Source organism: Chelonoidis abingdonii, chromosome 9 (assembly GCF_003597395.2).
Source record: "Chelonoidis abingdonii isolate Lonesome George chromosome 9, CheloAbing_2.0, whole genome shotgun sequence".
Taxonomy (NCBI): domain Eukaryota; kingdom Metazoa; phylum Chordata; order Testudines; family Testudinidae; genus Chelonoidis; species Chelonoidis abingdonii.
This window is the reverse complement of record NC_133777.1, coordinates 86,436,473-86,453,443: the sequence shown is the minus strand read 5'-3', so window position 1 is coordinate 86,453,443 and position 16,971 is coordinate 86,436,473. Positions and strand designations below refer to the sequence as shown.

At 46.0% G+C, this 16,971-nt stretch overlaps 2 protein-coding genes across 8 annotated transcripts in view; one reads left to right on the top strand and one right to left on the bottom strand.

The window, feature by feature from the left end:
• The window catches only part of PPIP5K1 (diphosphoinositol pentakisphosphate kinase 1), a 222,927-nt gene that overhangs the window by 41,647 nt on the left and 164,309 nt on the right, over positions 1-16,971 (bottom strand). The gene's annotated exons all lie outside the window — the stretch shown is intronic.
• The window catches only part of MAP1A (microtubule associated protein 1A), a 140,447-nt gene that overhangs the window by 116,871 nt on the left and 6,605 nt on the right, over positions 1-16,971 (top strand). For 2 of the 4 annotated variants that reach the window (XM_032768624.2, XM_032768627.2), the window contains 3 exons: positions 4,200-4,282; positions 5,152-5,292; positions 7,891-16,912. In XM_032768624.2, the coding sequence (XP_032624515.1) occupies positions 4,200-4,282; positions 5,152-5,292; positions 7,891-16,912 (9,246 nt within the window). The remainder of the gene's footprint in view (positions 1-4,199; positions 4,283-5,151; positions 5,293-7,890; positions 16,913-16,971) is intronic. The other 2 variants (XM_032768626.2, XM_032768625.2) reach the window with 1 other exon arrangement.

Sequence of the window (16,971 nt, the reverse complement as noted above, 5' to 3'; positions counted from 1 at the left end):
ACACGGAGCCTCCATACCTGCCTATGTGTCTAGGGGTCGCAGGGACCTGGCGGCCGCTTCCAGGAGCCACGTGGAGCTAGGGCAGGCAGGGAGCCTGCCTTAGCCCTGGGCCCCTGCTGTGCTGCCGACCGGACTTTTAACGAAAACCGGATGCCTGGCAACCCTGCCCTTGGAAGAAGTGGTTTAGAAGTCTAACAGATAGTCTCCAAGACTATGTCTCAAGGCAGAGGCTCACCTTGTATTGCACAGGGAGCTTGCACTATTTGTGAACTGATTGGGACTGAGGGCTGTCTGGGTTGGTTTCATACTCTTCTGCCTCTGATCCGAAGGAAGGCAGTGGAAGTTCTTATAGGACAACATTCTGTGATGACGATTTCTCTGAAAAGAATGGGAAATCATAGTCTTCTTTCTGTCAACAAGCAACATATCTCTGGGACTAGTGCATCCATAACAGGGTCATGCTTTCAACTTGCATTTTGGCTGGAGGGAAGAACACCCTAGCAGTTATGAAGTACAAGATGCAATCAACATGAGCGGGCTACAAGTACCCTGTAAGGATTTTTAGTTTATTGGGTCAAATGGAGTGACCTGGACCTCTTTGATCTGAGTCAGAATACATGTCCTATGTTGTACTCTAGGTTCCCAGTTTGATGTTTAGTGAGTATATTGCACTGGGGATATGAATAAGAACATAAGAATGGCCATAGTAGATCAGATCAAAGGTCCATCCAGCCCAATATCCTGTCTTCTGACCGTGGCCAATGCCAGGTACCCCAGAGGGAATGAACAGAACAAGTAATCATCTAGTGATCCATCCCCTGTTGCTCATTCCCAGCTTCTGACAAACAAAGGCTAGGGACACCATCCCTGCTCATCCTGGCTAATAGCCATTGATGGTCCTATCCTCCATGAACTTATCTAGTTCTTTTTTGAATACTGTCTGTCATTCCCCGTGTCCCTCTTTCTTACTGCTAGTTCTCCAGAACTTTTGGCAGGAACTCAGCAGAGTGATTCTGGTTGCTCCAGTTGCTGACCAGGTGCAATTCTATTAGCCCCATTTGCACTTGGTGCGTCTCCTGAGCCTGGATCTCTTGCCTCTGCACTCAGATCAGAAAGCTCTTCATCTGAGAGCATAGTTACAGGGCTGTTAAAAGGGAATCCTTGTATTTCTCTGGGAAAGACTCTTCTGTACTGGTAGAATTGTGTCTGTGAAATAGAAATGATGTAAGCATTCAAGAGCCTCTACAGACTATTCCAGTCTCTTGTGCCTTTACCAGTCATTTTAGAATTTGCTTTCTCCTAGATGGATTGGAAGTTCTCCTGTCTGCCATCTTTGCTTCCATGTGCCTGTGCAGAGGGTCTGTCTTTTGTCATCCTTTCCAAGGCAGTATATTAAAGGGGCACTGAATGTGTTTACCCAACATCATGACCCATGAATCCATGAGATGGAAATCTTGGTTCCCTCAATTCTTATCCTTTTGAGTCAATCTGCTATTGAGGCCAAGAACTTAACAAGACTCCAGGAAGGATCGGTCAGTTATATGAATAACAAGGATAATCAGAGTTATAATAGTAATGATTAAAAAAAAGCTTTGGAAGGGATGTAACTGCTCCTGCTTCTGGGCCACAGGCTGACCTAACCAATAGCAGTAGGAGTAAACTGTCCGTGGGGCAGACTATCCCAGAACTGCCTGCTGCAGGATTTCTTCCTTTGAAGCTGCTGGTCTTGGCTAAAGTCAGCAACAGGACATGTGGTTAGATGGTCCACTGGTTTGATGCAATCTGAGAATCCCTGTGTTCTTTGTGTATTGGTCCCTATGTGTATTCTACTTGGTGCACATGCGCTGCATAGGCCTGAGTCCAGAAGACTTTTGCTAGCAGTGTCCACTGGTCCATACCTGTGCCCCACTCCTCCTCATGTTCCAAACCAAGAGGATGTACCAACTGCCTCTCCGGTTCCTTTCTGCCAACCGTGGTCTGAGACAGCACCTCTTCAGTGTCTGTAGTGTTTGCTCGCTTCAGCTGCATCAAACTGTAAATACCTACAAATAGCTCTTAGATAATCGTTTTAGGTAGTTTTTAGCAGTTGAGGCCAAGATCCCAGGATTCAAGAGCTGAATTTTCTGGGCTCTTCCCAGTCAATGAAGACCATGTCAAATGCCTCTACTGCCTCAGGGAAGCTCACAGCCCCTCAAAGTGCAGCATTTGCTGTTCTTTCCCAAGCCAAACCTGTCAAGCCTGTGAGTACAGGCTTCAGAAATTCTTAATAACTCATGCTATGAGGCCCCAGTCTGACCCTGGTCCATCAGACGCGCCTTCCTCCCCCCCAGTACATTCTGCAGAGAAACTGAGTAGCACCCCTCCAAGCACAGTGATCTCTGGCTCCAGGGCTGATAGGAGAAGAACTAAGAACTTCTTCAAAAAAGGGGCAAGAGGTGGATAGGAAGCACTCTTCCAAGAAGTGAGAGAAATCCTCCTCCATGTCCTCATCCAAGAAGAAGACCTCTTTGCCGATACCTTCCAAGTCAGGTGAGACATCACATGTCAGGAGCTCACAAAGAACGTGGTACTAATCTCCTGGCTCTGAAGAGCAACAGCATCCCAAAACCAGTGTTATCTGCAGGAGTGGGATTATCTCAAGTAGTGAGAGAGAAATGAAAGTGGAAGTTCCCACACTGATGGCACCATCACACCATGGTAAGGAGTCATTGGTGCTGCCAAAAAAAAAAGGTTCATGCCCTTCCCTTGCAACTGGGGATAGATACACTGCTTCTGAGGGCACTGCTAGCTTCTCAGGCCTGGATCTCCACACCATCTGTCCAGCACATGGTGGGGAAGGGAGAGTCACGAGATCCTGGGTACCAACAGCACTCCCCATGGAGTTGGAAGTTTCCCTTTGTGGTGGCCATCACTTTAGCCTGAAGAGTAGGTGAGTTTGGAGGCTCTTATGACTAAGCTACTTTATATGATCTTCCTTAGGGATTCCTAGTGATTATACCTGAAATTCACCCTCACAGTGATCTCGGAATTCCATCTAAATTAGACTATTTGCCTACTTGTCTTCTTCACAAAGCTGCATGCCTCTGCTGAGGATAGCAGGCTGTTCTGTCTAGATGTGCAAGGACTGGCATTTTACCTGCAAAGGGCTCTTTCTGAAATAGCCTAGATTGTTTGTGTCCTTCGCAGACTGCCAGAGGGGATGCCCGCGCTCCTTCCCCTTTGCTGGATCTCCAAGGGTTATTAGCAGTCTAAAGATACTGGAGGGGTGTATGGTCCATGCTGACCCTTATGCCCTGGGTTTGGAGCACAAGAAGGAGTGGGGTGCAAGTACAGACCAATGGAACTGCTAACAAGAGTCTTCCAGTCTTAGGTGCATGGAGCACATGTAGCTAGAGACTACACATCTCAAAGAACTCCAGATAACGCCTAATTTAACCTTGGTAAATCACACTGAGCTACAGAGGATGAGGGAAATTAATCCCACCTGCTAACTTCAGCATGTGCTCTGCCCTACTCTGGAGCAAATTGGCTAGGGAGGTTGTGGGTTCTCTGTCATTGGAGGTTGTTAAGAGCAGGTTAGACAAACACCTGTCAGCGATGGGCTAGATAATACTTAGTCCTGCCTCAGTGTGGTAGGTCAGGACTAGCTGCTCTATCAAGCTCCCTTCTCGTCTTACATTCTATGATTCAAAGTCAGACTGTGAGTCAGAAAACTTCCCGAGAATGACAAAAAATTCCCCTCAAGGACTGCATTGTCCCCAGTGAAGGGCAAGCAGAGTTGAGTCAGCTCCCATTAATTAGCTTTCAGAGCCCCATAGCAATGACAACTTGGCTACCTTCCCAAGCTACATTTCCCTGGCAACTGCACTGAAACTAGATAACAACATGAGTGTGCAAGTGAGGCCCCAGTGCCTGCTGGCATTTTATGAGCATAGGGGAGAGCCCACATGGACTACAGTGTTGAGCTCTAGGGTGGCAACCTGTGCTGGGCCAGACCAAGGCTGGTTTGTTTTTGTGTGGAAAGGGCATGACTCTGGCCTGTTAGAAGCCAAGAGTTAAACCACACCCTGACATGACATGAGGCCTTGGAACCAAGGGGAAGGGGAAAGTCTGCAGTAAAGTGAAGCACTGGGGGCAGAGCTGTTGGCAAAACCCCATCAGGCTTTTTCCTCCCTTCTATTCCGCTTGTCTCTCCTTAGGCCAAAGGACCCTTCATCACCAGAGTGAGACTCTGGAGACAGTGATCCTGGTAAATCCCAATGTGGACAGCATCGTTTCTGAGGTAAGGACCAAGAACGGCCTCTTGCAATGGGAAGACATTGGCATTTTCTCCACATCAGCTGTTCTGCCTATGCTGACCCAAGCGCAGCCAAAGCATTAGCTCATTAATAGAGCATTTCCCACCCTTCATGAGCAGTTTTCCCAGACCTGGTGTGCAGCCAGCAGAATTATTTCCAGCTGTGTGCCTGGTGTGCTTACCCAGCAGGAAGATCCATGCTGCATCCATTGCCATATGTTCCAGGTTATTTCTAGATAAAGGAACACATGCCAGTGCCATGTCACACATTAGCCCTGTGGAAGAATGCTAATTCCTGGGAATTGCCTAATTTCTAAAGCATTTGTGAAGCTCTTCTACCAAGAAGGAAGGAGAGCGTCAGCCTGTGAGAAACGGCGGAGCTGGATGGGATTTCTGAATGGAGCAAGCTTTGTCAACCCCCTGCTGTGGGAAACGTCTCCTTATCCCTGGCCTCTGTTGATTCGTGTCCCAAAGAGAGGCTGAGGATTGGGAGCAAGGGTATGCAGCTGCTCTGGAGGTGGCGTTTGCAAAAGGGCTTCAAGAACTTGTGTACTTCCTTGTGCTTTTTTGAAAAGCCCAGCCTGGCTTGGAGCTGGGTAAGGCAGGCAGCAGAGGCATCTTTGAGTGCTTCTGTCTCTACAAGCAACCAGCCTTTATGTAGAAAAGCCTGGCTTTGACCAGCTACTTGGGCCTGAACTCTTAGTGTGACTTAGCCATCTTACTGCTCTAGACCAGGGACTAGACTCTTATGATCTGGATCCTGTCACTGGTTGAGACCGTGGAACTCGTGAGAAACCCAGAGAACCATAGAACTCAAACCTGAGCATTGACAACTTTCTGTCTTACGGTAACAGGTCCGATTGCTGATTTGTGATTCATCTGCCCACAAACTACTGCTCCTGTGCGGTCAGAGCTCAGACCAAGAAGGAGACCTGATCCTGCAAACTGGGACCTTCAGTTATCAGAAATTTGCTGAGATAATTGCAGATCCAGAGGTGAGTATAAATAGGGCATTAGCCTGCTAAACCCAGGGTTGTGAGTTCAATCCTTGAGTGGGGCATTTAGGGATCTGGGGCAAAAATCTGTCTGAGGATTGGTCCTGCTCTGAGCAGGGGGTTGGACTAGACACCTCCTAAGGTCCCTTCCAACCCTGATATTCTATGATATGACAATCTCGATTCACCTCCAGCTGACAGAGGCCAGGGGGCCTGGGCTCCATTTCCAGAGCACAGATGCCCTGGCGTGCTGGTCAGTAGCCTGGCTCTCAATTCTCCTAGTTCGTGAACTAAATTACTATAGGGTCTTGAGCAATTCACTGGTCAAAATTTTCCAAAGTGATTTGGGGGTGCTTTAATTTTTGAATCCCAAGTTTGCAACACCTTAGGGTTGCCTGATTTCCAGAAGTCAGGTGATCTGGCTTTTCTGAAAATCAGGTCCCTTTAAGGTACCTCAGCTTGGGCACCCAAATATTGAAGCCACCACAATCATATGCCACCTTGGAAAATGTGGCCCTTTGACACAGAGTCCCCGGGCGATGCTCTGGAACTGCTCCACACAAAGCCAGTCAGGACTTTGGGGAGCCTCCTCTCCCTTGGAGCAGCCTGTCTTCAGGGCAAGAAGCTCACACGGCTTCACCTCCTGGGTCTTTCCTTGGAGCATTCAGCATATGCCCCTCCATGCGCTTCCCACAGCGAGCCTGCCCAGGCGGGGTCCTGGGGAAGCCAGAGGGTCCTGCCCCCCGACTCACTCCGCAGTCAGAGGTGACTCTTAGCCAGCCAGTAAAATAGAGGTTTATTTCGATGACAGGAACACGGACTAAAACAGATCTTGCCGGTACAGACAACAGGACCCCTTTAGTTAGGTCCATCTGGGGCCCCCAGGGAGGCCACAGACCTGTTGGGAAGCCCAAGCCCCGTCGGGGCGCCCCTCTCCATTTCCCAGCCAGCTCCAGAACTGAAAACTCTCCCCAGATTCTCTCAGCCTCCCCCTGGCCGCTCCCCCAGCCTTTGTGTTCTCTGTTCAGTGTTCTGGGCAGAGGTGTCACCTGGCCTTCAACCCCCTTCCTGGGTTCTCAGGTGACATGCTCAGGTATGCTCCCTTCCCCAAGGCAGGCCGTCCCAGCACAACTCCCCTGCAACTTTCCCAGGTCAATACTCTCCACTCAGCATTCCCATAACACAGCAAGAACATTCCCACTTCGTCACACCCTTTTCCTTAGTTTTACTATTTATCCAGTGACTGTAATATATATACACACACTCGCTCTACAGTTTGGGAGAGTTAAGTAGTATATGTATGAAGCTTTGAGATCTTTGGATAATTAGAAATGCAATGTAGTATTTATTTAGCTGTATTCTAGTTCCTCTCTATAAAAAACTGTATTATTATTTATTCTCATTGCCACTCAGAAACACTATCTTGTATCTTTGACAGTTTTAAGCCCTGCTCCAGCTGTCTCTGGTCTGGTTGCAATATTCACTAAGCACTAGGGCCCACATTTTCAAAATTGTATGTACATGATTTGAATGTGCATTTGTGGTAGTGAGACATTCAGCTAACTGGCTAGGGTGTAGGGTGACCGCCTGGACACAATCACTGTAACTGCACGTATAGGCCTGGAAATCTGGATTTCAGAGTTTATTTTTCTCAATATATTCTCTGGGTTTTCTCAACTTGACTGTTTGCTTCCATTCCTTCATGGGGCCAGATTGTCAAGACATCAGCTGAGTAGGGTCTTTTTAAGCAAAAGCACCCCATGCAAAATATTATCACTAACATTCATAAAATATAAGCTGTTTAATTTTTAATATGACTTTAGTCAATATATTTGCATATCTGCATAGTGAAACAGATATTAACTCTCGTCTCTATATTTTTAATCAGATGATAGATCCCCACACTTGCCAAATAAGCAATGGGGTCCTAGCCTTTTAAAATTTGGGTCAGGAGAAACAATGAATCTAAGTAGAAAAGAAAATCCCAGAATCAAGGAACTAAAGTTTCAATAACTAGGAGACTGGAAAATTACTCGAAGAAGAAGATGGGATAATGGCCAGCCAGTGAGAGTTGATAGGAAACTATGAGAATGTACTTTGGAAAGAGTGGGGCTGAGGGAGAGGATTCACAGATCTATGGGAAACAGTTGCTTTTACACACCCCATGATTAGGGGCAGATTGTGCCCTTGTTGGCAGGGGGGGAAGAGGACAAGGAGGCCCCTCCCTTTGTGCCTCTGCTGTGCATGAGAGCCAGTCACACTTGCAGTCCTGGCATTAAGGAAGCAAAAGATCTCATCCTGGCTAGGCCCCCCCCCTCAGTAGCATTAGGCTTTGGAAGAGAAAGCAAGGCCGAGGCTCTGGCCCATACCTCACACTGGCCAAAGTTGGCCTAACAGCTGCATTGTCAGGGGCCTGCTAGAGGCATTGTGCGTGTCTGAAGGAGTGATGCAGTTTGGCATTGCCCTCTGTCATGGCCTCTTTTGTAATATGTCAGTGGAGTCCTTAATGGTCCCACATTAATCGTTGCTTTAAAAGAATTAAATGCTGCAATGTCTCACTACTGTGTCTGACTGTGATTGTCCTTGTCTGTCTCATAGGTTGCCCAGCTTCTCAGCAACACTGATCCAGATAACAAGGCCTCCCTCACTGTGTCGTGTTTGGGAGAGGGAGACTGGAGCAACCTTGGACACCCCCAGTTCCAACAGCTTATTAATCTGAAACTGAATCCTGACCCAGTTCTGCCTGAGATGGATGGGGTCTCTGAGTTTGCAGAGTATGTCTCTGAGACTGTGGATGTGCCAACTCCATTTGATCTTCTGGAACCTCCCACTTCTGGAGGCTTTCTGAAACTGTCCAAGCCCTGCTGCTACATATTCCCCGGTGGGAGAGGGGACTCTGCTCTGTTTGCTGTCAATGGATTTAACATCCTAGTGGATGGTGGCTCTGAGAGGAAATCCTGCTTTTGGAAGCTGGTCAGGCATCTGGACAGAATTGACTCCATTCTCCTGACCCACATTGGGGCAGACAACCTACCTGGCATTAATGGGCTTCTGCAGAGGAAGATTGCTGAGCAGGATGAGGAGCAATCTCAAGGCTCCACCAACTACAGTGACTGGATGAAGAACCTCATCTCTCCAGAACTTGGGGTTGTTTTTTTTAATGTTCCTGAAAAGCTTAAGATGCCTGAATCATCCATGAAAGTCAAGAGAAGCATTGAAGAGGCTTGCCTGACATTGCAGTACCTGAATAAACTCGGCATTAAATCAGAACCCCTCTATAGGGTGGTGAGTAACACCATCGAGCCCATTACTCTGTTTCACAAGATGGGGGTTGGTAAGTTAGATATGTACATCCTGAATCCTGTCAAGGACAGTAAGGAGATGCAGTTTCTAATGCAGAAATGGGCTGGGAATAGCAAAGCAAAGACTGGCATCATTCTAGCAAATGGGAAAGAAGGTGAGATTTCTGTCCCCTATCTGACCTCCATCACAGCCCTGGTGGTTTGGCTGCCAGCAAGCCCAACAGAAAAAATAGTAAGAGTTCTGTTTCCTGGAAATGCTCCACAAAATAAAATATTGGAAGGTCTTGAGAAGCTCAAGCATCTGGATTTTCTGAGGTACCCAGTAGCTACTCAGAAGGATATGTCTTCTGGCCTACCTCCACCTTCTCTGAAGCAGACCAAGATTAAACAGCGAACTGACAGCAAAGAGAGTCTGAAATCTTCCCCCAAGCCAGTTGCAACAAAGCAGGCCAGAAAAGAAGAGGCAAGTGATGATGCGGCTAAGGAGATAAAACCAGAGATAGTAAAGGAGGCCAGAACTGAGAAAAAAGTGAAAGAACATACTGAGAAAATTCCCGAGAAACCTGCTAAACCTGAAAAGATAAAGACAGAATCAAGTGATGCCCTCAAAGCTGAGAAAAGGAAACTAACCAAAGACAAGATTGGCAAGAAGCACCTCAAAGAGAAAGTGTCTAAATTGGATGAGAAGAAGGACAAAGAAAAGAAAGAGATTAAGAAAGAGAGAAAGGACTTTAAAAAAGATGATGGAAAGAAAGAAGAAAAAAAAGATTCAAAGAAAGAAGCCAAGCCAGAGCTGAAAAAAATGTCTAAACCAGACTTAAAACCGTTTACCCCAGAAGTGAGGAAAACGTTATACAAGGCAAAAGTTCCAGGTAGACTCAAAACTGAGAAAACCCGAGTCAAAGCTGAAAAGGAAGCACCTGTGGAACAGAAGATGTCACCAGCACAGAAGAGACCTGTACAGCAGGAGCCAGGAATGGCTGACATGGCTGAGCAGAGATTAGTCCTGTCTTCACCAGAGGACCTGACCAAGGACTTTGAGGAGCTGAATCATGAAGAGAAGGTGGAGCTGCAGGTGGCTCAGGAAATGACTGATACTGAAGCAAGTGATGCAGTCATGAGAGGACCTGAAACTGAAGGAAAGAGGGTCCCTGAGATGACTGCTCAGGGTCACCTTGATGAAGCTCTAATTTTGGAAGAGAACATCATGATGAAGGTGACTCCTCTAGATTCCCCAGATGAAGGAATCATCACCTTTGATAGGGAAAGAGAGTTGCCATGTGAGGAAAAGCCAGTCCATCAGCTGGAGGTGAGAGCAGGACAGGCTGAAACAGTTGAGGATGGAAGAGCAGCCCTGGAGGAACCTCTTGAGATGGGAGAGTTTGCAGAAAAAACTGAAAGAAGGGAGGAAGCCAAGCTACTACCAGAGGTTCACAAAGATGAGAGAGGGCAGGCACCAACGCACACAGAAGCAGCAGCAAGAGAAGCTCAGACCCCAGAACTCAAAGAGAAGGAAGAAGAGCAGAAAATATCTTTGGACAGAAAGCAGAGGGAAGGAGAAATGAAGACTTGTGAAAAGTACATTGAGGGGATGGATACAGGTGAGGAAGGTGAGAAGGAAAAGAGAGAGGATGTGATAGAGAAGGCAGAACTGGAAGAAATAGAAGAACAATACACAGAGGAAAAGGATGTGAAGACTAAAGAGTTCTATCAGCTACACCAGGATGAGGAGAAGGGCACAAAATTCAGTGCTAAAGAAAAGAAAAGAGAGTTCAGTGAGGAAATCAGTGAGAAAAGTAAGTTACTTGAAAAGGAGGTAACTAAGGAGGAGTACTACCTGAGAAGTGTACCTGTCCCCCCAGGAACCACAGCAGAACACATTTCATACATCCAGGATGAAACCATCCCTGGCTACTCAGAGACTGAACAGACCATTTCTGATGAGGAAATACATGATGAACAGGAAGAGAGGATCCCACACTTGAAGTATGATGTTAGTGCATATGATATTTCTGTGCCTGATCACCCAGGCTCTTTTGAAGCAGTACATGGTATCCAAGCCACCTCCACTACTGATATTGCTGCCAAGGGCTACATCAGCCAAGAATCTGAAATCCTTGTGTATCCTACAAGCATTGTAGCAGCCCCACTGGCTGAAGAGGAACACGTGTCCTCTGCCACATCTGTTACAGAATGTGACAAGCTTTCCTCTTTTGCCACTTCAGTAGCAGAAGATCAGTCTGTTGCATCCATAACAGCTCCACAAACAGAAGAGACTGGAAAAAGCTCGTTACTTCTGGACACAGTAAACAGCATACCCTCCTCTCGGACTGAAGCCACCCAAGGCCTAGACTATGTGCCCTCTGCTGGCACAATCTCTCCAACATCCTCCTTAGAGGAGGACAAATGCTTTAAATCTCCACCTTCTGAAGACTTCCAGGCATTAGCAGAAGGAGAGAGAAAATTCAAAGTTCAGAAGAAGGGCCTGCAAGAAGAGGTGGAAGAGGAGGAAGAAGAGGAAGAAGAAGATGAGACTCCAAATATTGAGATGCCTGAGAAACTCAGAGGGCATTACGGTGCCCAGCTGTTTACTCAACAAGGGCACCTGGCTGATGTTTCAATTGAATCCCGCACAGAAGCATCCATGTTGCTATTATCCACAGAGGAAACACAGCTTTCCCAGGTAGACTCCAGTTCTGGAGAAGCTGAGGAACGATGCATAAGTCCTGATGATAGCACAGTCAAGATGGCATCTCCAACACAATCTGGCCCCACTAGTGCTGGACACACACCTTTCCATCAGTCCCCTGTGGAGGAGAAACTGGAAACTGTGGAAGCAGAGTTATTTGAAAATGACAGAGATGCTTCTGTAAAGAAAGGTGAAGGACAAACTTCTGGTGTAAAAAAGGGAGCTGAGAGTGAATTTGAACCACTTAAAAAAGCTGAAGCACCTGCGGCTAATGATATCCCTGAAAAAGAGTTGCCTTCTGTTATACAGGAGAAGCCTGGCTTAGCTGACAAAGTGCTACTGCCTATGGAGTCCATGTTTCCCAGAAATGAAAAGCAGGAACTGCCCATTGGAAAAGAACAGCTGCCACACATTTCTTATCACAAACAGGAAACCATTGAAATTAGTGAAAAGGATGATTCCAAACTGTACATTCCCAGCACAGACATTATTTCAAAGCCAGAAAAGGAGGCGGAGTTTAAAGAAACTGAAATGATGCAAGACGTTTCACTAGAATTTGCAAAATATACAGCTAAAGAGCCAGTTTCTACCAAAGAAATATCTCCCAAAAACGCTGAGGTTCCACAACAAAGCCAACTTAAAAGTGATAAATCTTCACAAATTTTCATTAAAGAAATATCTCCAGATGATTCCAAATCACTTTCTTTTGGAGAAGAAAGTCTTTGTAAAGAAAAATCTTCAGATATTTCCATTAGAGAAGCTTCTCCAGAAGAAGAGAAACCACTATATTTCACAGGCCATACCTTAGAAAAAGAAAAATCTACTCACATTTTCATTAAAGACATTTCTCCTGAAGACACCAAATCAATTTCTCTCACTGAAGAGAGTCCTGGTAAGGAAACATCTCCAGACATTTTCATGAAAGGAACTTCTCCAGAAGACACTAAGTCTCTTACTTTTACAGAAAAGAGCCCTGCTAAAGAAACATTTCTAGCCACATCCACTAATGAATTCTCCCCAGAAGCTGTCATACCCCTGCATTTCATGCAGCAGAGCCCAGCTACAAGTGAAAAATCACAGGAAACTGCTGCCAAAGATATCATTAAAGAAAAACCAAAATCTGCTCTTTGCCCAGAACACAGCCCAATTAAAGATATGTTACCCACAGAAATGTCTTCTGCGGAAGTATCTCCAGAAGATACCAGAGTGTTTTCTTTAACCGAAATGAGCCTGGCCAGGGGAAAAGCTTTAGAAATGTGCTCTCAAGAAACTTTTCCAGATATTAAGTTCTTACACTTCACAGAATCCAGACGAATTCAGGATAAAGAGTCCTCAGACGTTTGCTCTGAAGATGTCAAATCATGTGATTTCATGGAAGAGACACAAACTAAAGAAGAAAAATCTCCAGAAATGGAAGATATTTATATGAAAAATCTAAATTATGAGAAGAAAGTGTGGTTTCCAGAGGAGATGGAAGAGATAAGAAGTAAGGAAAGCCAACAGAAGTATGATAAGGAAAGAGAGAGCACTTTTTTGGATGAGGTTCAGGAATATGAAAAAAAATCTTCTCTTACTGTAACAGAAGAGGAAAAGATTATATATTCTATGGCATATGAAGGTTATGCCTTGGAAACAGTAGAGGAGAAAACTTCAGACTCAGAATATGGATATTTCCAGGAAGAAGATGCCCCCAGGCAGGCAGGCTATCTGCCTAAGAAGGAAGATTATCTTTGTTATGGTGAAGACAAGCCTGTACCTCAAGAAACAGAAGCTGGACATTTCAAAGTAGATTCAGCAGAAGCACAAGAATTTGCACAGTGGGAGGACAAAGGACTTTCACTGGAAACAAATAAAATGGAAATAGCCCCTACTGAGATCACCTCTTCCGAAAAATCAGAAGTAGTTAGAGCAACCCCATCTTCTCAGCATGTCTGTATAGACGAAAAACAGGTCAAACCATCAAGTGCAGCAAAAGGAAGGGAAGAGTCATTGTTCCCATCTAAACAAGATTACTCCTACTTGGATCATAAGGAGAAAGCAGTCCTGGATCTATATGCTAAATCATTAGACCGAGCACTGACAGTATCTCCTCTGCCTGCATCACCTAGTGCTCTAGAAAAGGAAGTGGACACAAGTACACAAGAACTAGAAAAACATTTCATGGCAGACCAAAGCAAACCAGTTTTGCAGGCTGAAGTTCTGCAGGGGGCCACAGTGGAGATATCAGATGCTGATGCTTTGAACCAAGAAACATCAGACTCTAAATACATGCTAGACATAGGGCAGAATGCTGAAAGCAAACCCACTGAGGCTCCTGATGACCCTAGAGGAAGCAAAGAGCAGAGTACAGCAGCATTTGCTCTTCTGTACTCTACAAGCCCAGCAGAATATGAATATGTAGCAGCTTCCCAAAAAGACAGTGATGCAGCGTCAAAGAACACCATGCACTCTTTTTCAGGACCATATTATCCCAAAAGCAGCAGTGACATCATAGGCCATTCTGAGGACATGGGTTCTTTCAGCCAAGTGGAATATCATTCAGAGTCTTGCACTCGGACCTCTTCCAGTCCTGCTGAGAAAGAGGTCTGTGCATCCAAAGGAGATGACCATGCTAAACAGCTAGAGCAGGAAGAAAGGGAACCAACGCCCTACCCTGATGAGAGGACTTTCCAGTATGCTGACATCTATGACCAGGTAGTTGTGTCTGGAGTTGGGCTTCCAAGCCTTATCCTGAAGGATGTGGACAACCTAGGTCACCCTGATAAGAAAAAGCTGGAGCCTACATTTGTGGCCTCTAGGACAGAGAAAGTATCTGTGTCTCAGAAACAGCTCCTTTATCACATCTCTGCAAAAGAAGAAGAGTCTTGCCTCTACACCTCTGCTGAAAAGGAGCTGTCATCCCCAGCTTCCCCCAAAGATAAAGTGGATTCTTCCTTTGCATACACAGACATCCATGAAAGATATTCACCCCTGGCAGAGTCAGATAAGCATGGGATGCCCAGTGACTTGAGATTCAAGGAAATGCAAGAAGGACAGAATGGGCTGAGCTCATCAACTGCCGCACCAAAAGAACCATACTTGACCCTGCCTCCTTCCTCTCCTGGAAGCAGTGAGTGCACTCCTCTTACACACACCACAGATGCATTTTATCAAGAAGAAAGAGCTCTTTACATTGAAGCTGCTCATCCAGATGAAAACATAATTTCTATCAGCCAGGAGCAGAGATCTCTGTCACCAATGGAGCCTCAGCCCAAAGACTTTTACTACAAAAAAGCAGGACGAGGAGAAGAGAGCACCAGTGACTCAGAGTTAGAAAAAGGTGCAAAGGAGAAATCTGAAAAGGAGTCCAAATTGCCCAGCCCTCCCCAAGCACCAGAGAAAGTCGGTGAGGAGGAAGTGTATGCAGACATTTCCGTAATGGAGATGGCCCAGGTGTCAGAGCTGCTTCACCAGGACAAGCACCAAGAGTCTCATTTGTCAACATCAGTTGCCTCCTCCCCTTGTGATCCAGTGCAGAAAGAGGAACTTGGAGTTGAGAAAACTGAAACAGCAACAGTTATAGAGACAGGTACTGCTGGCTACAGTACCCTGACAGATACATGCAGAGAAGTTTGGGCATCAGAAATGTCCTATTCAAGACACATTTCTTTAAAACAGGGAAAAGATGCTGAAAAGTCCCCAAAGGAAGCACGCTTTCTAATAACAGATTATCACCATGCAGAGATTGCTTCAGAGGGCTGTGACAAAGACAAAGTTATTTGCTTAAAGTCTACTGCTAAGTATGTGAAAGAGGATCATCAAAAGGGTCTGGCACTGCAAAGTAAAGAAATGGATTTATCTTCATCTGGGTTTGAATTTTCCTCTCTAGAAAAACGTGAGCCATCCATTGTGTTTAGACATGAGACATCCTCATCAGGCCACTTAGGGGACAAATCTCTTATTTTAAAATTTCCTGATGCTTTGCTCTCAGACCATGGGAAGAAAGATGAGTACCTGGAGGTTTCTAAAAAAGATACCAGTGTAGATTCATCTTCCCTTAGCTTTTCACCATTGAGCCCATATAAAGAAGACAAGTTGTTCTCTGGGGCTGTGGAAAGAGAAGTTGCATCCCAACAGGGGGCAAAAGAAGATTGTCCCAGACTGTCAGAGGATGCCTCACCTGAAGCCACTACCCCTGTGATACACACTACAGCAGAAAGCTTCTACTCCCACATGCTTTCTGCATACACAGGAGCAGAGCCAGACACCAGGAGCCTGTGGGATGTGTCTCCATTGATTCCAGCTGATTCTGTCAAAACATATCCAGCTGAAACTGAAGGGTTTGTATCTGCTGAGAACTGTGGTTCTGCATTCACATGTGATGTGGATAACACGCTGCCATGCAGAATTGAGTGCCAAAGTACACTGATGTCACCACTGTCCACAGAAAAACAAAAGCAAAGTTGTGCATCCAGCCCAGAACAACACTCATCTGTCACTGAAACGCTTATGGCAATGACCTCACTTCCTGATGTACTGACATCATTTCCTCCTCATCAGCAAGAAGCAGCAGCCACAGCCAATGGCCCAACAGAAGTGAGCACAAGTCCGCAAGCTTTCCGAAATGTGCAAAGTGCTGCAGAGGTGAAAGATGAGAAAGCATTTCCTGATTCTGACTGGACTGTGTCACCATCCTTGGGAGAAGAGGATATGGCTAGGCAGAGCCGGCCTTCTTCACTGATGTCCCCTGACCATATCTTCCAGCCCTTTTTTCCAGAGGCACAAAGGGGAGGAAGAACTGAGGACCATGGAGATGCTTCCCATGAGGGAGAGCCATGTTTAGGAGCCAGCTCTGACAATAGGCAGAAGTTCTCTTCCTGTGGATATAAACAGAGAAAGGGTGAGTTGTCTCCATCATTCATCAACCCAAGTCCTCATGACTTCTCTGAAGACAGTGACCTCTCACAGGATGAAGGTCATCCTTCAGTGAAGGGGAGGCCACACCACACTACTGGTAGTGATGTACAAGCCACGATGATAGAGGAAACCCCTCCCACATCAGTGAGTGACTCTGGAACCTCCCAGTCCGACTCTGATGTCCCTCCAGAGACAGAGGAATGTCCATCCATCACAGCTGATGCTGCCATGGACTCAGATGAAGATGCAGATTTCCTCCCAGTAGACAAAGCTGTGGGTACTTCACATCATGGCAGCACAAGGTCTAGCCATGATCCACAACCTATTCCAATGATAGATCCCCATCCTCATCCCCCTCATCCAGATGTCTGCATGGTGGACCCTGAAATGCTGGTAAATGAGCAAAATGTGAGCAGAACTGATAAAATATCCAAAAAGGATCTGAAAGAAAAGAGCAAAGGAGTGAGGAAGCCTTTGAGTAAACCCAAATCATCATCACCTGCCCGGAAAATAGATGTCAAAGGGAAGTGGTCTCCTACGCCTGTGAAGCAGCCGTTAGACAGGTCTCCAAAATCTACCACTGCAAAAAAAGAGCGAGATGGAGGAGAGAAGCAGTCAAAACCACGTACCCAATTAGTGCAGCCCTCTCATATAGAAGAGAAAGATGAGTTATCCCGGAGCAGTCACAGCAACCCGGGCAAGACCCTTGTTAATGGCATCAAAACAAACCCTGGTAAGAAATCCCTCCCCAAAGGAGAATTCTCTTTTGCTTAAACAATAAGCAAAGCACTA